The sequence below is a fragment of the Mus musculus genome, chromosome 10, assembly GCF_000001635.26.
Source record: "Mus musculus strain C57BL/6J chromosome 10, GRCm38.p6 C57BL/6J".
Lineage (NCBI taxonomy): Eukaryota > Metazoa > Chordata > Mammalia > Rodentia > Muridae > Mus > Mus musculus.
In genome coordinates this window covers 76,190,303-76,214,867 of record NC_000076.6, presented here as the reverse complement: position 1 = coordinate 76,214,867, position 24,565 = coordinate 76,190,303, and the positions used below count along the sequence as shown (strand labels likewise).

The 24,565-nt window shown below is 45.0% G+C and overlaps 1 protein-coding gene, 1 non-coding gene and 1 pseudogene across 5 annotated transcripts in view; all 3 read left to right on the top strand.

The window, feature by feature from the left end:
* The window catches only part of Prmt2 (protein arginine N-methyltransferase 2), a 30,640-nt gene extending 22,998 nt beyond the window's left edge, over positions 1-7,642 (top strand). For 3 of the 4 annotated variants that reach the window (NR_126571.1, NM_133182.3, NM_001077638.2), the window contains 4 exons: positions 4,341-4,470; positions 5,394-5,530; positions 6,285-6,456; positions 7,075-7,642. Coding sequence is in view for 3 of the 4 variants with exons in the window: in NM_133182.3 (NP_573445.2) it covers positions 4,341-4,470; positions 5,394-5,530; positions 6,285-6,456; positions 7,075-7,107 (472 nt within the window). In the remaining variant the exon portion in view is untranslated. Of the gene's footprint in view, positions 1-4,340; positions 4,471-5,393; positions 5,531-6,194; positions 6,457-7,074 lie in introns of all 4 variants that reach the window. The other variant, NM_001302965.1, reaches the window with a different exon arrangement.
* Mir678 (microRNA 678) lies at positions 7,459-7,542 on the top strand. The gene has a single exon (NR_030443.1). It is a non-coding gene; the product is annotated as a microRNA 678 (primary transcript).
* Positions 15,887-16,674, top strand: Gm2628 (predicted gene 2628; annotated as a pseudogene).

Sequence of the window (24,565 nt, the reverse complement as noted above, 5' to 3'; positions counted from 1 at the left end):
AAAAGAGCAAGCAGGGCAGATGAAAATACAAAGCATAGGTTTACAGAAAATAGAGCTGATGAAGCTAATGTTAGACCGAAGGCAGTGCTGGGAGAAAGGCTGTGGAGAGGCCTGCTCAGTCCTGGAACAAAAGGAAGGGTTCACTCAGAAGAACACCCACCCTGCCAGGCTTCCAGCCTGTGAAGGAGAACCTTCAGGTTCTCCTGCCCATACGGAGCAACAACCGAATAAAAAAACAAATCAAAACTGCTGCTAATGTGGTCCAAGGGAGCCAGGATCAGTCCCAAGCTGGGAGCTAAACCTGACATTGTCACCTCTGGTGGTTTAAATGAGAATGGGCTTATATATTTGGGTATTTGGCCCCTAGTTAATGGAACTGTTTGGAAAGGATTAGGAGGTGTGGCCTCGTTGGAGGAGGTGTGGCCTTATTGGAGGAGGTGTGACCTCATTGGAGGAGGTGTGGCCTCATTGGAGGAGGTGTGGCCTCATTGGAGGAGGTGTGGCCTCGTTGGAGGAGGTGTGGCCTCATTGAAGGAGGTGTGCCACTGGGGTGAGCTTTGAAGTTTTAAGAGCCTACATCAGGCCGTGCCAGCCAGGATGTAAGCTCTTAGCTACCACCCTATTGCTTTCCCCACTTGTCTGCTGCTGTGCTCTCCGACATGATAATCATGGATTAACCCTCTGGAACTGTAAGCCAGGGAGTGGAATATGGTTGTTTGAATGAAAAATGTCCCACAGGCTCTGGTATTTGAACACTTGGTGTCTAGTTGGTAGCACTGGAGTTGGGAACCCTTTGGATGTAGCCCTGTCAGAGGAAGTGTGTCACTTGGGGGCGGGCTTTGAAAGATGCTAGCCTTGCTCCACTTCCATGAAACTCTGGTGGTTTGTATATCTTCAGCCCAGAGAGTGGCACTATTAGAAGGCTCTGTTGGAGTGGGCATGGTTTTGTTGAAGTAGGTGTGTCACTGTGGGCATGGGCTATAAAACCCTCATCCTAGCTGCCTAGGAGTCAGTATTCTGTTAGCAGCTTTCAGATGAAGATATAGAACCCTCAGTTCCTCCTGTACCATGCCTGCCTGGATGCTGCCATGCTCCTGCCTTGATGATAATGGACTGAACCTCTGAACCTGGAAGCCAGCTCCAATTAAATGTTGTCCTTATAAGAGTTGCCTTGGTCACGGTGTCTGTTCGCAGCAGTAAAACCCTAATTAAGACACTCTTTCTGTTTCATGCTTACGTTTATAAACGTGGGCTCCCAGCTTCCTGCTCTGCCTGCCGTGTCTGCCACATGCCTCCCCACCACGGCAGACTCTATAAACTCCTGTGGAGCCAAAATCTCAAGCAGACTCTGTTTTCCCATAAGTCATACTTTGTCACGTTTTTTTTTAGTACAAGAAAATGATTTTATTCTAGTTTTTAGTTCCAGACAGCTCACAAATCCACTGCCTCTGACAATACCCGGAGTGTATGCAGATACACTCACGGCACAGCTGGGGAACCAACAACTTGAAGTTTCTCTACACAAACTATTCTGTTAATGTCGCTTAAAAATCCAGACTACACGATATGCGTGGGTAGAAAGTCAGCTGAGTGCGTCTCTTGACACTAAAGTGTATTAAACAGCAAACAGCCAACACTTATATGATTCACACCAAAATGATGACACCCAAAACTACGTTCCTTTTAAAGGACAGGTCTATCAGTAAAATATTATATTTCTTTAATACTCTGCCTGATGCTTCATATGCTGTGGAAAAGCTAAATGTGAGTCTGGCCATCGGCTTCTTGGATGGGCCTTTCCCACTAGCTTTATTAATCAGAGTCACAATTAGGTCACAAATAAACAGGTATATTATTAATCCCATGATTGAGGTTTAGGAAGAGGAATTGTAAAAACTGCTTTGATGCACAGCCAGGTTCTATAGCACCAACAGGAACTGCTCTCTGCTTCCCGAGCCTTCAATGCCCTGCAAGAGCAGCAGCTGCTAGTGATGGGGGGATGCAGTAAGCTCTACTTGGGAGCTTCCTTCCAAGAAGGGGAAAGGATGCAACAAAGCGGTGGGCTAGCACAGGCCCTGAGACAGGCGTCTGAAACTAAGACAATGTAGAGCGAGCCCACTGTCAACAGGCACAGAGCCCACATTTCTGCCTGTGCTTCCCTCCCAAGCGCACCTGCCTCAGTCTTGTCCCCAAAACAAGGCTTATGTTCTTGGACTCCCACCAAAACCCCTAGAAACAATGCTGAACACCCCTGAGCTGCTGACAGCATTGCTTCCTAACCCCGGTTTTCCACTAGAAAGGCACCAACTGCAATGGCAGAGGCAACCTGGGGCCTCAGGAAGGCTGCACACCCTTGTGACAAGCATTATGACTCTCAAGTGTAGCTTTCTAGAAACCAATACCATGTGCTAGACAGTGCCCCACTCCCCCCCACTCCCCGAATAGAAAATCCTGTGCTTCTAATTTAAAGGCTCAGCAGTGAGGAGAGCATGCAGGTCACATGCAGCCTGCTCAGTGCTGGCCCTGTGGCTCTGACCTGCTCATGGGCCAGCTGTGTCACGGTGTTTTATCATAGCAACAGAAGAGTGATGCAGCACCTCATAGCCACAGGCCTCTTTAAAGACAGTAGCGACAGGTCCCATGGCCTTAGGTCTCTAGGTGTAGTCGGAGGAAGGTCATTTGTAATGATGAAGGCTTCAGCAGTGTGTGGGATGTTGAAACGCACCATAGTTCCCAGCGAGTGCTCTGAATTTTGTAATGGGCATTAGCAGATATACCCATGCTTTTCACGAAGGATCTGAAGATAGCTGACTTCACTTCCTGGTCCGGTGGACACCAATCACTTGATCCTTGGAATGAGGCCTTTGGTCTCTGTCTTAGTAAGGGTTTCTATTCCTGTACAAACATCATGACCAAGAAGCAAGTTGGGGAGGAAAGGGTTTATTCGGCTTATACTTCCATGCTGCTGTTCATCACCAAAGGAAGTCAGGACTGGAACTCAAGCAGGGCAGGGAGCAGGAGCTGATGCAGAGGCCATGGAGGGATGTTCTTTACTAGCATGCCTCTCCTGGCTTACTCAGCCTGCTCTCTTATAGAACCCAAGACTACCAGCCCAGAGATGGCACCACCCACAAGGGGCCTTTCCCCCTTGATCACTAATTGAGAAAATGCCTTACAGTTGGATCTCATGGAGCCATTTCCTCAACTGAAGCTCCTTTCTCTGTGATAACTACAGCTGTGTCAAGTTGACACAGAACTAGCCAGTAAAGTCTCTTATAGCTGACTCTACTAGACAGGTGTGGCAAGCTGTTCCTTCCCCTTGAAAGCAAGGTGGTGGTCTGGGAAACCCCTTTACCAAGCATAAGACACTACTGATTTCTTCAGGGAGGACCATACTAGCCTCCGCTCCTATTGATACTTTTGGAGGGTAGGGTCCTGGAGCCAATGCACAGTGCTACAGGCATTGTATTTTATTTGTTTGTTTGTTTCTTTCTTTCTTTCTTGGTTTTTCAAGACAGGGTTTCTCTGTATAGCCCCGGCTGTCTTGGAACTCACTTTGTAGACCAGGCTGGCCTCGAACTCAGAAATCTGCCTGCCTCTGCCTCCCAAGTACTGGGATTAAAGGTAGACCACCATGGCCCGGCTGTAATTTATTTTTTTAATTAAAAAGTCAAAATAATAGAGAATGCAATATAAAAGCATCATGTCCTCCCTCATTAATTATGGAATCATTGCTCCCTCGTTCAACATCCCAAAGGGAACAGAGAGGGAATCGTCCTGCATATCGCGGTTCTCCGGTTCATCTAGAAAAACATGGTAACATGTTGAGAGCGCTTTGGCTATACCCAGGCAGGAGTCATGGGTCAATAGACAAGGGAAAGCCTTGTGTTGGCCTCTGATAGCTTTCCTGCCTCCCAGTGTTTCACAGCAGCGAAGCAGATGGAAGCATCAGAAAGTGGTACCCATATTTTATAGTCCACATATGGGCTTCCTATATGGGGACTCTTAGCCTTGGCAACAGCAGTTGCTACTGCTCTCAACCTGTGATCCTTGGCTTTGAAGACTTGATACATCATTGCAATTCTCTAATTCTCCTCCAATTTGTCATAGTTGGCTTCCAAATGCTCAGGTCCCTATATTTGATGTGCTAAGGAAGGACCCCCTGACCAGCAGGCTCTGAGGGCCAACTAGAGAGGCTCAGCAAGGCTGCAGAGCAGATGAGCTCAGCTAGCAGGGGATGATCCCCCAGGCGGGGCCCTCAGCGTTCATTTATCACCCCCTGTGTACTTACAACTAAATCCTGCCAGTGCCTCAAACCTTTTCTTTAACTCTCCCCCTAGGTCTTTAGCAATCAAGGAGTTCTTTTCAAGGCCAAAGTCGAATCATATCTTGAAGCCAGAAGACTGTCTCTCTGAGCCATGCACAATCTTGCAGCTGGACATGAGAACTGTGCAGGTCCCTGACCTGGAGGTGAGAGATGGGTGTGCTTCTGGCATTAAATTGCTGCATGAGACTCTGGGTATCCATAGCAGACATGCAGCAAGGGTCATGGGGGAGGGTAGGCAGTGGGGAGAGGGTGTCTTAGTGATGACTGTATCACACCAATAAATGAACCGTTTTTTTCCTTACATTCTATTTTGGTTCTGTCTTTCATGTTTTTATATTCTTTATATTTAATCTCTTTACTGCCTTCAGTTATTCTTATTTTTTAAAAGATTTATTAATTTTATTTTATGTATATGAGTACACTGTAGTTGTACAGATGGTTGTGAGCCTTCATGTGGTTGTTGGGAATTGAATTTTTAGGACCTCTGCTCGCTCTGGTCAACCCTGCTCTCTCTGGTCGGCCCCACTCGCTCACTCCCTGCTCGCTCGAGCCCAAAGATTTATTTATTATTATACATAAGTACATTGTAGCTATCTTCAGATGCACCAGAAGGTGGCATCAGATCTCATTACAGGTGGTTGTGAGCCATCATGTGGTTGCTGGGATTTGAACTCAGGACCTTTGGAAGAGCAGTCAGTGCTCTTACCTGCTGAGCCATTTCGTTAGCCCCAGTTATTCTTTTATATTTATTTGATATTCTTGGCATCCTAAAAACCATACAAATTATATTCCATTTTTTTGTGGTCTCGTAATTAAGTAACAATTTTTTTCCAGCTGTTTACATCCCTATCAGTGACAAAAATTCTTAGCACTTTCTCGTGGTTAGTTAGGCCCCATGACTGCTGGGTGGGCAAAGGGGTTTGGGATGGATGTGGTCAGCAGAGCCCAAGCCGTGTGAGACCACCCACATGATCCAGGATGGCTTGCTCCCTTGAGGTTAGGGTTGGTCTATTGGGATTGGCACTGGTCTGTGGCACCAACATGTTATCCTACGTTTGGGGGGCAGACCATGCGTGGCGAACTGCGATTTGACATCCAGAAGGCTGGGACCCTGCACGGCTTCACAGCTTGGTTCAGTGTGTACTTCCAGAGCCTGGAGGAGGGCCAGCCTCAGCAGGTGCTCAGCACAGGCCCGCTGCACCCGTAAGTGAGCCTACCTGTAGGGGGGAGGGGTGGCTGGGGGAGGTGGTGGGGCTAGCCCAGGGGGATAAGGAGTGGATGGAAGCAGGCTGGCTTACTGTGTTCCAGGTGCCCTAAGCCAGCTGCCTGGCCTGGTAAGGGATGCCTCTTACCTCTGCTTTGATTATTCCTCCATCAGGAGATTAGACTTCCTGAGAAGTTTCCCTAGTATAGAAGGGCATCCTAGACTCTGTTCCCCTGACATCTCCTGACCCCTCAGCCATGAGGTTGGATAAATCACTGGGGTGGCATGATGCCATCAGGCCTCTCGAGTCAGCTGTGTGTGCCCCACCCTCACCCCTGTGGTCCAAATGAGGGAGGAGAGGAAGGACAGGGACATTTGAAGAGTGACTGGAACCAAAAATCACTCAGTCACTGTGCCCTTTCCTGTCCTCTGGGTCTGGGGACACAGAACCCAATGTAGTCACTCAGTTCGGTGTGAGCCACCCAGGTGAACCTTCCTCGTCTTCTGGAACCCGAGCCATCTCTGTAATGTCCCCTCTGCTGCATCTGGAGCAGGGTGTCAGGGTCTGTGTTGTAGTTCTGATCCTGTAAAGACTTCAGATCGTAGGGTTGGCTGTGGGAGGGTGACACTGGGTAGCATGAGACTTAAGCTCCGTGTCCCTAGGTTCCTGGGCAGGACAGGCTGTCAGTGCAGAGGACCTCGTTGGAGCTGCCAGATGAGGCCTGTAGGTGACCGCATGCTCCTGTCTTGCAGCACCACACACTGGAAGCAGACCTTGTTCATGATGGACGACCCAGTCCCGGTCCACACGGGAGATGTGGTCACGGGTTCTGTTGTGTTACAAAGAAATCCGGTATGGAGAAGGCACATGTCTGTCTCTCTGAGCTGGGTTGTCACGTCCGCACTCGATCCCACGTCTCAAAGAGTAAGATGGTTCTTTGTAAAAATTAGGTCCTGTAGGGGCCGGATCTCAGGAAGACCAATCTGGGTGGTTATTTATTAAGAACGGTTTCAGATGCATGTCCGCTGCTACATTTGCTCTAGCCTTTCCTGTATCATTATAATCTTTACACAGGACAAAGGTGGTCATTAGATAGACCCCTCATTTCATACTATGGGAAGTGGACTGTTTAAGAGGGTAAATGGCTAATACTTACATAACGTAGCTGTTCAGAGAAGTCCTACGCCTGTCTGGGGTTGCTACCTGCTCACACGGGAGAGCCACGTGTGAGGTGTGAAGGACATATTCCATATGTGGAATGATAAGGAACTGCATAGAGTTGGGTTGGGGGTCAGGCCTCAGGTCTTAAAGGGTTGCGGGGAAATTAGAGCTCTGCTTTCGAATACAGCATTAATGTAGCGGAGAAAAGGAAAATAATCAAATGATTCTATTTTGTGGTAATTTTATATTGTGTCAAAATGTTTGTCATTTAAGTATGGGTGCACAGAATGCCGTTCCACCCAAGGTTAAATTATTTGGAAATGCTACGTGCCAATCAAACAGAAATGGTGAACCGATTCTTTTTAATTGGATCTTTTACAGGTTGGAGAGAAGGTCTTTCCGATCTGGAGGTGACAGTTAAACAGGGCGTGGGAGCTGTGGTCACGGCATGCATCTCAGTGAAAGAAGATGCACCTGGCCACCCACTGTGACATCCACACTCACCCGTTCCATGCTGACCCCTTCCCACCTATCAGCTGACCTTTGGCCCCTCACAGCTCACCCGAAGTGTCATGTCTCTCGTAGGCTGTGTATATAGGTGTTCATCCTGTGGTGCCTGTCGGCTGCCAGTGGTGACCGTGTTCCCAGCTGGGAGTAGTTGTAGATTCCCCCAGACACACATTTCAGCCTGTGTACCTGTGACTGTGATGTCCGCATCTTGTGTCAGTGGTGTCCTTGATGCCCTTGGCTAGCTGCTGTATACCTGTGGACTGTGACTTGCAGAGCTGTGCTCCAATATGAGAGATGGCCATGCACCCGTGTCTCGGTGCAAGGACTGGAGGTGGCAGTGTGCCCAGTGGACTCTGCATGGGTAGCCGCGTGTAATGTCTATGGGTAAATTATATGTGGGACTTAGTACATGCTCAATAAATATTTTTTAACGAACAAATTCATTTTGTTCTGTTTCTGTGCCTATGTACTGTTTCTCATAAGCATAGGGTGGTGGTCTGGATGAAAATGGGGTGGGCTCTGAGGTTTCAGATGCTCCAGTGAGGCCCAGTATCACTCTCTCTTCCTGCAGCCTGCCTATCCAGATATAGAACTCTCAGATACCTCTCCAGCACCACGCCTGCCTGCCTGCCTGCCTGCCTGCCTGCCTGCCTGCCTGCCTGCCACCACACTTCCCATTATGCCGACAAGGGACCAACCCTCTGAACTGTACTCCAGCCCAGTCAAATGCTTTCTTTTACAGAGTTGTCATGGTCATGGATTCTCATTACAATAATAAAACCCCAACTGAGACACAGGGGATTGAGACAGGCTAGGCTGACTCCATGACAGGCTTCAAATTGGCAGTTCAGGAGATTAGGCCTAAATCCCTGTTTCCAAGAGCTAGGCAAGGCCAGGCTCGGCCCCTGGCCTGAGGCAAGGACAATGGGGTATCAGCAGTTTCCAGACTTCCTCAGTAACAGTTTCCAGCCCCCATTCCCCAGCAGTGGTTCTGGGATGTCCCTAGAGAAAGAGCCAACAGATTAAGATAAAAGTCACCTACCACTCCCGTGAGTCCCCCTAATGCGCCTTCAAGCTTACTCGGTGCCTCCATCTTGGAAGGTGGTAGACCCCAGCATGTTGGACTTCTGCAGAGGGAAATACTCTTTGCTTTTGTTTACTATTTGAGTCCAGGGTATCGTTCTTCAGCAAATCATGGATCCTTACAGGATTGCACATTACACACTATTGCCTTGTAACATTTCTTAGTATTACATGTAAATTTGTGGGCTTTTTAAAAAATTGTTTTGATGTTTAAAATTTTTCTTTTAAAGTATACTGTTGCCCCACCCCCAACCCCCAAAGTCCAACACGTCATTGTTGAGCTGGAGCCTCATGCCAGGCATGGAGGTGCATACCTTATTCTCAGCTCTCAGGAGACAGAGGCAAGGAGCTCTCAGTGAGTTAGGAGACCAGCCTGGTCTACTTACCTAGAGTTTCAGGCCAGCCAGAGCTGCATAGTGAAATCCTGTCTCAATAATAAACAAGGCAAAACCAAAAAGATACAAGTGCACACAGGACACATACCCAGGTTGAGACACAACCACACGCAGAGGCACCATGATCTCCATCACGCCTCCGGCATGTGAGTAGAACCACGTGTCATGGAGGAGAATGTCATATTTTCTTCATTTGGTTCAGTCATCTTGTGGTCAAACACTTTGAGAAAAAAAATTAGCCTTCAACTTCTGAGGATCACAATTGTTCCTGATTCATCGGGATGCATTCTAAGAGGGAGAATATAAACCAGGTGGTGCTGGCTCACGCCTTTAATCCCAGCAATCTGGAGGTAGAGCCAGGTGGATCTCTGAGTTGGAGGCCAGCCTGGTTTACAGAGTGAGTTCCAGGACAGCCAGGGTTGCACAGAGAAACCCTGTCTGAATTCAGGGGGGCAAAGGAGACTATGGCAGTTTTAGACACCCCGTTTCAACAACAGTCCTGCTTCATCCAAGGCCACTGAGGAGGTATTTCAGTGAGTGTTCCTGGTAGAGACTCTTAGATGCCAGCTGTCCCTGTTTCAGTAAGGTATAGTGGCCTTCCCAAGCCCCTACCCATCATCCCTCTTCCTGAATCATTTTGTTATCTTTGTAGAAGCCTTCAGAGAAAAATGCACCATGCCTCCCGAATGTCGAGTCATAAGAGTTGAATCAGGAAGTGTCTCTTCCATTTAGAGCTGGACTCATCCCAGATGCAGAACAAATGCAAAACAAAGTCTGGAGTACATGTGCCCAGGAGTGCCTCTTCCCCCTATGACTAGATGCTGTATTATTTAAATGTATGGTCCTGGGTACTGCAGGCAGTAGAGGAGTAAGCCTTTATCAGGAATGTTACCTGTGTCATCTTCATAAGCATCCTGCCTCAGTCTTCCTAATGCTGGGATCACAAGATTGAGCCATCACACATGGCCTGACCAAATGTTACTTAAACATGTAAATAATTACATGCCGGAGAATAAAGGCTGTTCTGGCACGTGGGACAGTCGAACAGGGTCTGGGGAACCACCTGTGGAGAGAATGGGAGGCGAGAAACACAAAGAAGGACAGCGAGTCTGATTGATCAAGCTGTCAAATTTTTATTGTTCCCAGGCAGGTTTTATGCCCACAGAAGCAGGGGATGGGGAGGGGGATGACACAGAATCGCTTTGTTTCTAGTAGAACGCACCTGTTCCCAAAAGCAGGCTATTGGCTGGGTAAAGAGTTCAGCAGAAGGAACAGAACAGAATGGGCTGCTAGGTACCTGTCCACAAGATCTATAGCCATTTGTTCTTAACTGGGGGTAGTACTTTCCCATAGAGGCCTCAACTTTTTCCCACAGAAATCTCAACTAAGCTAATACTTTTCCACTAAAGCCAAGACTTTGTAAGTAAGCACTTATGGCTGACAAGGCAGTTAACATTCAAACAGGGTCGCTCCCAACAAAAGACAACCGGTGTGTGGATTCTACCATCTCCCCAATAGCTTTACCACATAGACATATTTATTACACACACACACACACACACACACACACACACCCCGTTTGGGACCAATTTTTCCTTGGCAACCTTAAATCATTACCGTTCCTACTTACAGAAGAGTTCTAAGGCTCAGTGCTCCCATGCAGAGTCTGGAAGTTAACCATGATGACAGTCAACAGTCCTTAATCCCCGTTAATCCTTAACAGTCCTTAGCTGACACACACTTTCCCCAAAACAGATCTCCTTTATCCAAGATTCTCTTCGACCTATCCCGCCTTGTTCAGATTTTCTTAAAAGGACCACAAACTTGGTTATTAAAAGATAGTATTAGCTGGGCGGTAGTGGCGAGTGCTTTTGATCCCAGAACTCTGGAAGCAGAGGCAGAAGGATCTCTGAGTTCAAGGCCAGCCTAGTCTACAGATTGAGTTCTAAAACAGCCAGGCTACACAGAGAAACCTTGTCTCAAATTCTGCTGTTTTTTCCCCGACTTGCCAGTAGGTGGCACATCTTTCCTCCCCAGACAGGAAATTTCCAGTCTTACCAATTCACTCTTGGAGCCTCACACCGCCCCTCCCCACCCAGTGCCCCCCCCCCCCCCGTACCTTTTCCTCCCCGGGCTCTACACCGGAGGGTCCTTCCCTAGCATTAGTAGGGCCCGTGGCCCCGACCCGCTTCACATGGCAAGATCCCCCGGAACCTAGACATGATTCCGGGTGCTGGAACTCCCGCCCCACTGCCGGGGTACGGTGGGCCACTGCTCCCTGCTCTGTTTGGGCCTTGGCAGCACCGGTGGGCGGCGGGCAGATTGTGTCTGCTCCGCTTTGTAGCTGGGCTCCTTCCACTGGTCACCTCACTGCCTGTTCTGCGGCTTTCGGAAACCCAGGACCCTTTATAGGGCTCCCTTCCCCTGTTCTACAACCTTTATCATCTGCCCCACCTCTTCCAGATTCCTCCTCCTCCTCCAACCTCACGCAGGTCCGTGTTCATCCCATCTACCTCCATACCCTGACCCCATCGGTATTTAACCCATTTCGTGTTCTGATTCTATTACCCTTCGTTTGTTCCCCTCTGTTGCTATCACTATGCCTCTCGAGAGACATATCCAGTTTTCCTAACCTCCCTCATCCAACTCCATCCATGGTCTCACCAAGGCCCAGACTCGACTCAGGTCGCAGTCTTTGATTGTCATCTGAGCCACAGATCCCTTCTGGGGCCGGGGGCAACGACTTAGAGGAACAGTATCGCCCTTCCTCATAGATCTATATTCCTTTCTCCCAGACTCTACCCCCCAGCCCACCCCCACCTTAGCCCTTAGCCCTAACTGCTCCCCCTGGAATTTGTCTTCCGCACCCCATCGCATGACCTGGAATGGTTGCCAGTAACTCCTGTACGAGAGGATGAGGTTGGAGCACGAAGTCATAATCATAGCTGAGGCCTCTTTGCCACCGGGTTCCAAGATGCGCTCAAGATTAACTTGTTAGTGACTCCATCAACTTCAGTGATGACACACTGCTACGTAGAAAAATAGATACGATGATACAACTGTCTTCTTATTTTGTTTATTTTATTTTACTTTTTTTATGTCTATGGGTGCATTGCCTGTATGTATGTCTGTGTGTAATATTTGTGCCTGGTGCTTGCGGAAGACAGAAAAGGGAGTGGGGGGCTGGAAAGATGGCTTAGTGGTTGAGAGCACTGACTGCTCTTCCAGAGGTCCTGAGTTCAAATCACAGCAACCTCATGGTGGCTCACAACCTTCTGTAATGGGATCCAATGCCCTCTTCTGGTGTGTCTGAAGATAGCTACAGTTTACTTATATATAATACATAAATAAATACATAAAAGAAAGAGAAGGGAGTAAGATCTTCTGGAACTGGGGTTCACAACCATTCTGAGCAGTCTTCATGTGGATGATGGGAATTGAACTCAGATTCTCTGGAAGAGCAGCCAGCAGCCAATGCTCTTAACCAATGGGACATCGTTCCAGCCCCACATATGCCTTTTAGGTAAACGGGCATGATGAAGAGAAAGAATGATTTCAGAAAGAATAAAGACCCCGTGCGCTGCTGAAGGCTCTAGCACCAGAGAGGAGGGTGGCGGAAGAGGGCACACAGGTGGCTGCTAAATGATCCTTTGTGCCTTGCTAGGTTTTGTTTGTTTGTTTTAAGATTTATTTATTATTATATGTAAGTACACAGTAGCTGTCTTCAGACACACCAGAAGAGGGCATCAGACTCATTATAGATGGTTGTGAGTCACCATGTGGTTGCTGAACTCGGGTCCTTTAGAAGAGCAGTCAGTACTCTTACCCGCGGAGTCGTCTCACCAACCCCTCTTCTATGCCTTGTTCTGTAATGGTGAAGAACACGTGATTTTAAAACTGCTATCTTAGATGGGTGGGCTGAGTCCTTAAATCTGGAATGGAACACGGTTTGTCTTAGGAACTTCTGCAGAATTAATCCCCTCTAATTACTTATCACCACCAGGGGGCGCGCTGGCTGCTTGTTTCAAGAGCTTTTGACAAATGGTTACATTCATCATTCCTGGTAGCCCCTCAAACTTATGTTTTACTAAACACAATGAGGTTTTCACTGAAATGCTTTCCTCTTTTGACCTAATCTCCAAGAGGGGGGACCACTAACACAAATTTTACTATGCAGATTTCTCCCCAATAAATGTGCAAAGAGGCTTGAATGGGTAGCAAGCCAGAAAGCAGCACCCTTCCATGGCCTCTGCATCAGCTCCTGCCTCTGCGATCCTGCCCCGTTAACGTTCCTGTCCTGACTTCCTTCTGTGATGAACAGTAACATGGAAGTGTAAGCCAAATAAACCTTTGCCTTCCAACTTGATTTTTGGTTATGGTGTTTCATTGTAGCAACAGAAACCCTAACTCAGACAAGTGGTGAGGCATTGTTGACAGATCTAACCCTGTTTTGCAGAGGGTTGTGGAAGGACTTTGGAACTTTGGGCTAGAAGAACCATTGAGCGTTGAGGCATGCAAGAGATGGAGGATTGCCTTGTGAAGTTCCAGAGGGATGTTCAAAGTCTATCACGGCTGTTTGCTGTTTTGAATTAAGATTCTGTCATTCTGGTCAGCTGAGGATAGAGAGACAGCTTCAGTTATAATTAACAAGAAACCCGCACCACTGAACTGAATTCTTTGTGTTCCTGGGACTTGGTGCTGGCCAGCTGGAGCTAAGAAATTAGTGGGGACTAAGAGAAGACCAACACAAGGTGAAATCTTCTGGGAAGGGCTTCCTGAGGGCATAGAGAAGCTGTGTTCTAGAGGCGGCCACCATCGTACCTCGTTGGTGGTTCACCTTGTGATGTGTAAGAGTCACCCAGGTGGTACTGGTTTGAAGGCATGAAGGGTTCATGGAGAGCAGCTGAAGCTTGGCACTGTGAGGAGCCAGGAGAGGCCAATGGTGAAGGTGCAGCCACAGTGGCAGTTGAAGGCCCAGGATTAAAGGGGTCATGCAAAGAAATAGAGGGTTGGCACCATGAAGAGAGTCTATGATAGGCCATTGGTGAAAGTGCAGCCCAGTTGCAGCAACAGACCCCAGTGTTTTGGAAATGCCAATACCATGGGATGACCATCAAGAACAGCAGCAGCAGTGGAGTGGAGCCAGCCAGAGCCTAGAAGACAAGCTGTGTGTGTTGCAGACAGCAGACCCAAACCCGTTGGAGGAGCCCAGAAAATAGTGAGTGAATCTCAGATATTAGACATTGAGTTATTTACATTCTTAGAGTTTGGGTTTGCTTTGTCCAGATTGTGACTGTGCCCTGGTTCTTCCCTCTTGAAGAAGGTATTTAATTTAAATTTGATTTTTACAGGAGCCCACACTGAAAGACTTTGAACTTTTCAAAGAGATTTTGGAATTTATGGGAGGTTGGATATTTTAAAGAGACTGAAATTTTAATGTGCTTGAATTTGTAAAGACTGGAGAACTTTTAAAGTTATTTATGTTTTTAATGTGAGATCTTGGGGATGAGTAAGAAAAGGGTTATGGCTTAAAAGGTATGTGTATGTGGATCAAGTTGACAAGGGGGTCACTTGTGCTGGCTGGTTTTTTGTCAACTTGACACACAAATTAAAGGTATCTAAAAGGAGGGAGCCTTAGTTTAGAAAATGCTTCCATAAAGTCCGGCTGTAAGGCATTTTCTTACTTAGTTATTGATGGGAGAGGGCACATTCCATTATGGATGGTGTCATGCCTGAGCTGGTGGTCTATAGAAGGCAGACTGGGGGCTGGAGAGATGGCTCAGCAGTTAAGAGCACTGGCTGCTCTTTGTGAGGTCCAGAGCTCAATTCCCAGCAACCACATGGTAACCCACAACCATCCAAAATGGGATTTGATGCCCTCTTCTGGTGTGTCTGAAGACAGCTACATATACACATAAATAAATAAATCTTTAAAAAGCAAGCAAGCAAACAAGCAGGCTGAACAAGCCATGGGAAGCCAGGCAGTAAGTAGCAGCCCTCCATGGCTTCTGCACTGTTTCCTGACTCCATGACTCTGCCCTGTGTGAGCTCCTGTCCTGATTTCCTTCAGTGATGAGCAGCAATGTGAAAATGTAAGCTGAAGAAACACTTTTCTCCCCAACTTGATTTTTGGTCCTGGTGTTTCATCAAAGCAATAGAAACCTTGACTAAGACAGCCGTTGGTTGATATCTCTGGCAGGCCTGCTCTTTTCTGAAGGAAAATGGAGACGGAGTGGATCTGGGGGAGAGGAAGGGGGTGGGGCAGAGCTGGGAGGAGTGGGGGGAGGGGAAACTGTGGCTGGGATGTTTTGCATGAGGGAAGAATTTTTAAGAAAGTGTACAGTCAATGACCATAGTGTTCTTTATAAAAGGTAGAATTAGGAAAAACTTAAAATATGATATTTATTAAATAAATTATGATGCATATATTATGTGACAGTTATTGAAATAGTTAAAGATCCTACTAATGTAGAAGATGCCCACAAAAGTATCACTGTTATAAAACATGAATATACACTCTCGTTGATATAAAATCTTATATGATTGCATGTTGTAGAAATATTTAATCACAATCTGGGGTTTCTACCCTGCCTTTGGCCATTTAGTTCACAGATAAAAGACATATGTAGCCTTTATAATTATAATAAGCCTTAATCAGCACATGAGCTGGGCAGGTATCTATCCTCTATGCTACTATGTCTATTTCCCAGCCAATAATCCCATTATATAATGTGCCATGTTTCATCTGGGCTGCTCTTAACTCCAATCAGCCAGCCCACATGGCCCTTATTTTATAACTCATGTAACCCATGGTGGCTTCCTCCTCTCCCACCTTCTCCTCCACCTCATGATTCTCCCCAGCCTCAAGCCCAGGAGCACTAAACTCTGCCTAGGTCTCTTCTGTCCAACTATTTATTGGTTGCCGGCATCTTTATTCACCAATCAGAAATAATTTAGGGGCAAGGACACATAGCGTCACTTTGGTCTACATGCAGACTCTCTCATCTCTTGGACAACCAGGTCTTGGGGGCCTGTACTTAGCATTACAATACATAGCAAAGATTAAACCTCAACATTTATATAAAAGTTTTCTCTGTGATAAGTGGTAGTGTTTGAAAAAAAGTTTAAGAAGCAATGATATATAAAACCATCATGGTCCTGCTTGGGGCTGCCTGCGAGGTGGCTGCCATCTGTTTTGTGGTATCATGGCTGCCCTCTGGCCTCTGGTGAAGCCCAAAAGCATCAAAAAAAAAAAAAAAAAAAAAAAAAAAAGGACCAAGAAGTCCATCAGGCACCAGTCAGACCGATATGTCAAAAAAGCAAAACTGGCAGAAACCCAGAAGTATCGACAACAGGGTTCAGAGAAGATTCAAGGGCCAGATCCTGATGCCCAACACTGGTTACAGGAGCAACAAGAAAACCAAGCATGTTCCACCCAGCAGTCCGGAAGTTTCTAGTCCACAATGTCAAGGAGCTGGAAGTGCTGCTGTTGTATAATGTGATAGTTTCTATGTGCTCGGCCTAGGGAGTGGCGCTATTAGAAGGTGTGGCCTTGTTGGAGTGGGTGTGGCCTTGTTGGAGTGGGTGTGACCCTGTTGGAGTAGGTTTGTCACTGTGGGCCTGGACTATAAAACCTTCATCCTAGCTGCCTGGAAGTCAGTCTTCCACTAGCAGTCTTCAGATGAAGATGTAGAACTCTCAGCTCCTCCTGCACCATGCCTGCCTGGACTCTGCCATGTCTTGATGATAATGGACTGAACCTCTGAACCTGTAAGCCAGCCCCAATGAAATGTTGTCCTTATGAGAGCTGCCTTGGTCATGGTGTCTGTTCACAGCAGTAAAACCCTAAGACATGGGACAAATCCTACTATGCTGAGATTGCTCACAATGTTTCCTCTAAGAACCGAAAAGCAAAGCCATCATAGAAAGAGCAGCATAGCAGGCCTTGGGGGTCACCAATCCCAGTGCCAGGCTACGCAGCAAAGAAAACGAATACATGGCTTGCATGCATGTTTTGTGTTTAAATGAAACCACAAAAACTGAAGAGAAAAAAAATCAATCAAAGTTCCAACCAATAGCATGCCTTGAAGAAAATTACATCCAGTTGTGTGATGGGTCTTTTCTGCTTCAGTTGCTCAAAGAACTTGCATCTTCTCTAGGCTGGCTTGGCTCATGGGGATTTGAAGACCACACTCTGGCTCATTTCTCCAGCTTTGTTCTCTAGCATCCTTTTTGGCTTCCTGCTAGCAGTGTGGAACCACTTGTGTATTACATGAATTACATATTACATAATTACATAATTTTTTAAAATAATTTTTAAAAATTTTTATTGGTTATTTTATTTATTGACATTTCAAATGTTATCCCCCTTCCCAGTTTCCCCACAAACTCCCTATCCCCCCTCTCCCTACCTCTATAAAGAGTGCTCTCCCACCCAGCCACTCACTCCTGTCTCAGTGCTCTAGCATTCCCCTACCCTGGATAATTGAGCCTCCACAGGACCAAGGGGCTCACCTCCCAGTGATGCCCAATAAGGCAATCCTCTGCTACATATCCATCAGGAGCCATGGGTTCCCCCAATTGTGTACTCTTTGGTTGGTGGTTTAGTCAGTTCCTGGGCATGTTTGGGGGTCTGGTTGGTTGATATTGCTGTTCTTCCTGTGGGGTTGCAAACTTCTTCTGCTCCTTCAGTCCTTACCTAACTCCTCCATTGGGTTCCCTGCTTTCAGTCCAGTGGTTGGCTGTGAGCATCTGCCTCTGTATTGGTCAGGCTCTGTCTGGCAGAGCCTCTCAGGGGACAGCTATACCAGCCTCCTGTCAGTAAGTGCTTGGCATCATCCATAGTATCTGGGTTTGGGGTCAGCAGGTGGGATGGATCCCTAGGTGGGGTAGTCTCTGGATAACCTTTCCTTCAGTCTCTGCTCTACTCTTTGTCCCTGCATTTCCTTTTGACAGGAGGAATTCTGGATTAATATATTTAACGTGGATGGGTGTCCCCATCCCTCAACCAGGGGCTGTGCCTATCCACTGGATATGGTCTCTACAGGTTCTTTTTCCCCCCTTTTTGGGTGTTTCAGCTAATATCCTCCCTGTTGGGTCCTGGAAACCTCTTGGGTCTTTGGCATTTGGGACTTTCTAGTGGCTACTCCTGGTTCCTCCTCTTCCACTGCTACACACCTCCTTTCAAATTCCTGACCCTCTGTACTCCTCCCCCATCTCCTCCCATCTGAACCACCCTTCTTTCCTCTCCCCTCCTCTCTCCCTCCCAGATCCCTCTCTCCCTCTTCTTTCCAAGATTATTTTCTTTCTCCTTCCGAATAGAACTGTAGCATCCACAAAGTGATCTTTCTTCTTGGGTTTCATATGGTCTGTGAGTGGGTATTCTAAGCTTCTTTCGACTAATATCCACTTATCAGCAAGTACAAACCATGTGTGTTCTTTTGTGACTGGGTTACCTCACTCAGGATGATATTTTATAGATCCATTCATTTGCCTAAGAATTTCATGAATTCATTGTTTTTAATAGCTGAGTAGTACTCCATTGTGTAAATGTACTGCATTTTCTGTATCCATTCCTCTGTTGAGGGGCATCTGGGTTCTTTCCAGCTTCTGGCTATTATAAATAAGGCTGCTATGAACATAGTGGAGCATGTGTCTTTGTTATATGTTGAAGCATCTTTTGGGTATATGTCCAAGAATGGTATAGCTGGGTTCTCAGGTAGAACTATTTACAATTTTCTGAGGAACCACCAGACTGATTTCCAGAGTGGTTGTACAAGCTTGCAATCCCACCAACAATGGAGGAGTGTTCCTCTTTCTCCACATCCTCGACAGCAGCTGCTGTCACCTGAGTTTTTGATCTTAGCCATTCTGACTGGTGTAAGTTGGAATCTCAGGGTCATTTTGATTTGTATTTTCCTGATGACTAAAGATGTTGAACAATTCTTTAAGTATTTCTCAGCCATTTGAGATTCCTCAGTTGAGAATTCTCTGTTTAGCTCTGACCCCATTTTTAATAGGGTTATTTGGTTCTCTGAAGTCTAATTTCTTGAGTTCTTTATATATTTTGAATATATATATATATATATATATATATATATATATATCGGATGTATGGTTGGTAAAGATCTTTTCCCAATCTGTTGGATGCTGTTTTGTCCTATTGACGGTGTCCTTTGCCTTATAGAAGCTTTGCAATTCTATGAGGTCCCATTTGTCAATTCTTTTTTTTAAATTTTTTTTTTTAAGATTTACTTATTTACTACATATAAGTACACTGTAGCTATCTTCAGACACACCAGAAGAGGGCGTCAGATCTCATTACGGATGGTTGTGAGCCACCATGTGGTTGCTGGGATTTGAACTCAGGACCTTCAGAAGAGCAGTCAATGCTCTTAACCTCTGAGCCATCTCGCCAGCCCCCATTTGTCAATTCTTGATCTTAGAGCATAAGCCATTAATGTTCTGTTCAGGAAAATTTCCCCTGTGCCAATGTGTTCGAGGTTCTTTCCCACTTTCTCTTCTATTAGATTAATCGTATCTGTCTTTATGTGGAAGACCTTGATCTACTTGCACTTGAGCTTAGTACAAGGAGATAAGAGTGGGTCAATTTGCATTCTTCTACATGCTGACTACCAGTTGAACCAGCACCACTGTCTTTTTCCCACTGGATGGTTTTAGCTCCTTAGTCAAAAAACAAGTGACCAAAGGTGTGTGGGTTCATTTCTGGAAGATCTATTCTATTCGATTGATCTATTTACCTGTTTCTGTACCAATACCATGCAGTTTTTATCACTATTGCTCTGTAGTATAGCTTGGGGACAGGGATGGTGATTCCCCCAGAAGTTCTTTTATTGTTGAGAATGGTTTTTGCTATTTTGTTTTGTTTTGTTTTTTGTTTTTGTTATTCCAGATAAATTTGAGCATTGCTCTTTCTATCTCTGTGAAGAATTGATTTGGAATTTTGATGGGGATTACATTGAATCTGTAGATTGCTTTCAGCAGGATGGCCGTTTTTACTATATTAATCCTGCCAATCCATGAGCATGGGGACCTTTCCACCTTCTGAGGTCTTCTTCAATTTCTTTTTTTCAGAGACTTGAAGTTCTTGTCACTTACTTGACAGATCTTTCACTTACTTGGTTAGCGTCACACTGAGATATTTCATATTATTTGTGACTATTGTAAACAAGGTGTTGTTTCTCTAATTTCTTTCTCAGCCCATTTATCCTTTGAGTAGAGGAAGGCTAATGATTTGTTTGAGTTAATTTTGTATCCAGCCACTTTGCTGGAGTTATTTATCAGCTGTAGGAGTTCTCCTGTGAATTTTTTTGGGTCACTCATACATACTATCATATCATCAGCAAATAGTGAAATCTTGACTTCCTCCTTTCCAATTTGTATCCTTTTGATCTCCCTTTGTTGTCTAATTGCTCTGGCTAGGACTTCAAGTAATATATTGAATAGATAGGGGGAGAGTGGGCAGCCTTGTCTTGTCCCTAATTTTAGTGAGATTGCTTCAAGTTTCTCTCTATTTAGTTTGATGTTGGCTATTGGTTTGCTGTATGTTGCTTTTATTACATTTAGGTATGGACCTTGAATTCCCAATCTCTCCAATACTTTTAGCATGAAGTGATATTGTATTTTGTCAAAGGCTTTTTCAGCATCTAATGAGATAATCATGTGTGTGTTTTTTCTTTGAGTTTGTTTACATAGTGGATTATGTTGCTGGATTTCCTTATATTGATCCATCCCTGCATCCCTGGGGTGAAGCCTACTTGATCATCATGGATGATCATTTCGATGTGTTCTTGGATATTGTTTGCAAGAATTTTATTGAGTATTTTTGCATCAATATTCATGAGGGAAATTGGTCTGAAATTCTCTTTATTTGTTTGGTCTTTGTGTGGTTTAGGTATCAGTGTACTGTGGCTTCATAGAATGTATTGGGTAGTGTTCCTTCCGTTTCTATTTTATGAAATAGTTTGAGAAGTATTGGTATTAGGTCTTCTTTGAAGGTCTGTTAGAATTCTGCACTAAAACCATCTGGTCCTGGGGATTTTTTAGTTGGGAGATTTTTAATGACTGCTTCTAATTCCTTAGGGGTCATGGGACTGTTTTGATGGTTTATCTGATCCTGATTTAACTTTGGTACCTAGAATCTGTCTAGAAAATCATCCATTTCATCTAGATTTTCCAGTTTTGCTGAGTATAGGCTTTTGTAGTAGGATCTGATAATTTTAAAATTTTCTTTAGTTTCTGTTGCTATGTCTCCATTTTTATTTCTGATTTTGTTAATTTGGATACTGTCTCTGTGCCCTCTGGTTAGTCTGGCTAAGGTCTATCTTGTTGATTTTCTCAAAGAACCAGCTCCAGCTCCTGGTTTTGTTGATTCTTTGTGTAGTTCTCTTGGTTTCTGTTTAGTTGATTTCAGTCCTGAGTTTGATTATTTCCTGCTGTCTACTCCTTTTAGGTGTATTTGCTTCTTTTTGTTCTAGAGCTTTCAGATGTGCTGTTAAGCTGCTAGTGTATGCTTTCTCCAATTTCTTCATGGAAGCACTCAGCGATGTGTGTTTTCCTTTTAGAGCTGCTTTCATTGTGTCCCATAAATTTGGATATGTTGTACCTTCATTTTCATTAAATTGTAAAAAGTCTTTAATTTCTTTCTTTATTTCTTCCCTGACCAAGTTATCATTGAGTAGATAGCTATTCAGTCTACATGTATATGTGGCCTTCCAGGTGTTTTTGTTGTTGTTGAAGACAAGCCTTAGTCCATGGTGATCTGATAGGATGCATGAGATTATTTCAAACTTCTCATATTGGTTCAAAGCTTGTTTTGTGTTCGATTATATGGTCAGTTTTGGAAAAGGTACTGTGAGGTGCTGAGAAGAATGTATATTATTTTGTTTTAGGGTGAAATATTCTGTAGTTATCTGTTAAGTCCATTTGGTTCATAACTTCTGTTAGTTTCACTGTGTCTCTGTTTAGTTTCTCTTTCCATGATCTGTCCATTGATGAGGGTGGGGTGTTAAAGTCTCCTACTATTATTGTGTGAGGTTCAATGTGTGCTTTGAGCTTCAGTAATGTTTCTTACAAATGTGGGTGCCCTTGCATTTGGAGCGTAGATGTTCAGAATTGAGAGTTTCTCTTGGTGGATTTTTTCCTTTGATGAGTGTATAGTGTCCTTCCCCATCTTTTTTGATAACTTCTGGTTGAAAGTCTATTTTATTGGACACTAGAATTGCTACTCCAGCTTGTTAATTGGGGCCATTTGCCTGGAAAAAAATTTCCAGCCTTTTACTTAGAGGTAGTGTCTGTCTTTATCATGGAGGTGGGTTTCCTGTATGCAGCAAAATGCTGGGTCCTGTTTACATATCCAGCTTGCTAACCTATGTCTTTTTATTAGGGAATTGAGTCCATTGATGTTGAGAGATATTAAGGACCAATAATTGTTGCTTCCTGTTATTTTTGTTGTTAGAGGTGGAACTATGTTTGTGTGGTCCTCTTTTTTTTTGGGTTTGTTGTGTGATTGGTTTCTTGCTTTTTCTAGAGTGTAGTTTCCCTCCATATGTTGGAATTTTTCATTCTATTATCCTCTGTAGGGCTGGATTTGTGGAGAGATATTGTGTAAATTTGATTTGTCATGGAATGTCTTGGTTTCTCCCTGTATGGTATTTGAGAGGTTTTTTGGGTATAGTAGCCTGGGCTGGCATTTTTGTTCCCTTAGGGTCTATATGACATCTAACCAAGTTCTTCTGGCTTTTAGTGTCTTTGTTGAACAATCTGGTGTAGTTCTGATGGGTCTCCTTTTATATGTTACTTGACCTTTTTCCCTGTTCTGTGCATTTGGTGTTTTGATTATTATGTGACAGCAGGAAATTCTTTTCTGGTCCCATCTGTTTGGTGTTCTGTAGCCTTTTTGTATGTTTATGGGCATCTCTTTCTTTAGGTTAGGGAAGTTTTCTTCTATAATTTTGTTGAAGATGTTTGCTGGTCCTTTGAGTTGGGAATCTTCACTCTCTTCTATTCCTATTATTCTTAGGTTTGATCTTTTCATTGTGTTCTGGATTTCTTGAATGTTTTGAGTTAGGAGCTTTTGCTTTTTGTGACTTCTTTGACTGTTGTGTCAATGTTTTCTATGGTATCTTCTGCACCTGAGATCCTTTCTATCTCTTGTATTCTGTTGGTGATGCTTGCATCTATGACTCCTGATCTCTTTCCTAGGTTTTCTATCTCCAAGGTTGTCTCCCTTTGTGATTTCTTTATTGTTTCTATTTCCATTTTTAGATCCTGGATGGTTTTGTTCAATTCCTTCACCCGTTTGGCTGTGTTTTCCTATAACTCTTTAAGGGTTTTTTGTGTTTCCTCTTTAAGGGCTTCTACCTGTTTACCTGTGTTCTCCTGTATTTCTTTAAGGGTGTTATCTATGTCCTTCTTAAACTCTATCATTATCATGTGATGTGATTTTAAATCAGAATCTTGCTTTTCCAGTGTGTTGTGGTATCCATGGCTTGCTATGGCAGGAGTTCTTATGATGCCAAGTAACCTTAGATTCTGTTGCTTATGTTCTTGCACTTGCCTCTCGACATCTTGTTATCTCGGGTGTTAGCTGGTCTTGCTATCTCTGCGGCTTGTCCCTCCTGTAAGCCTGTGTGTCAGCACTCCTGGGAGACGGGATCTCTCCCAGTGGGATTTGGGTATGGAGAGCTGTGGCACAGGATCAGCTCCAGGTGCAGAGGGAAACTGGAAGGATCCTGTCCCCAGCTGTCCCTTGGTTCCTGTGTCCTGATGGCTCTGGGTGGATGCCTCTTGGACCAGGAATTTGAGCAGACATGGTGGTCTCACCTTTATTCTCAGGTGTGTCAGTACTCCTGGGAGACCAACTCTCTCTCAGTGGGGTTTGGGTATGGAGAGCTGTGGCACAGGGTCAGCTCCAGGGCACAGACAGACACTGGAAGCCCATTCTGTTTTCTTTATAGGCTAATTTGAGTGTTGCTGTTATGGCTCATAGTTTCTAAGAAAGGCCTCAGTAGTCTGTTCTTTTTTCTTTACATCCAAGTGTAAACCCTTCTCTCAGTATGGGTTGGACTAAGTAATCTGTTTCCAAAGGAAAGGCAATGGGTAGTATCTTAGGACACCACAAACAGTGCAGCTGGGATCATCTTTCCACACAGATCCCCATAGATGTTTGTATTTCTAGAGGATACAGGTATAGGTGAGGCAAAGTTGCCTGAGGCCCCAGGGGCCTAGCCTCTGCCCCAGTGTGCCTGAGAAGCAGGGCATAAAATCAAAAGCAATTACTTCATGGGCTTAAGACCAAGAGGGACACGAGCTCCGGGGGTACTGGTTAGTTCATATTGTTGTTCTACCTATAGGGTTTCAGACCCCCTTCAGCTCCTTGGATACTTTCTCTAGCTCCTTCATTGGGGGCCCTGTGTTCCATCCAATAGCTCACTGTGAGCATCCACTTCTGTATTTGCCAGGCACTGGCATAGTCTCACAAGAGACAGCTATATCAGGGTCCTTTCAGCAAAATCTTGCTGGCATATGCAATAGTGTCTGTGTTTGGTGGCTGCAGGGCGGGGCAAGGTTATAGGGGACTTTCAGCATAGCATTTGAAATGTAAGTGAAGAAAATATCTAATACAAAAATTGGAAAAAAAAGTAGATGAAAAAAAAAAAAAAAAGACCAAGAGGGACCAGTGACTCCCTACTTCTTGTGTTGTTTCCCTTTTGAAGTGAGAGTATCTATCCCATGCTTACCCCACCATTGTGCTTTGGAAATAGCATGTCTAGTATCCCAGGATGACAGCAGGGGATTGTTTTAGAATGGATTATGCTGTGAGTCTCATTCATATCTGATTTACATGAGCTGTTTGTTTTTAC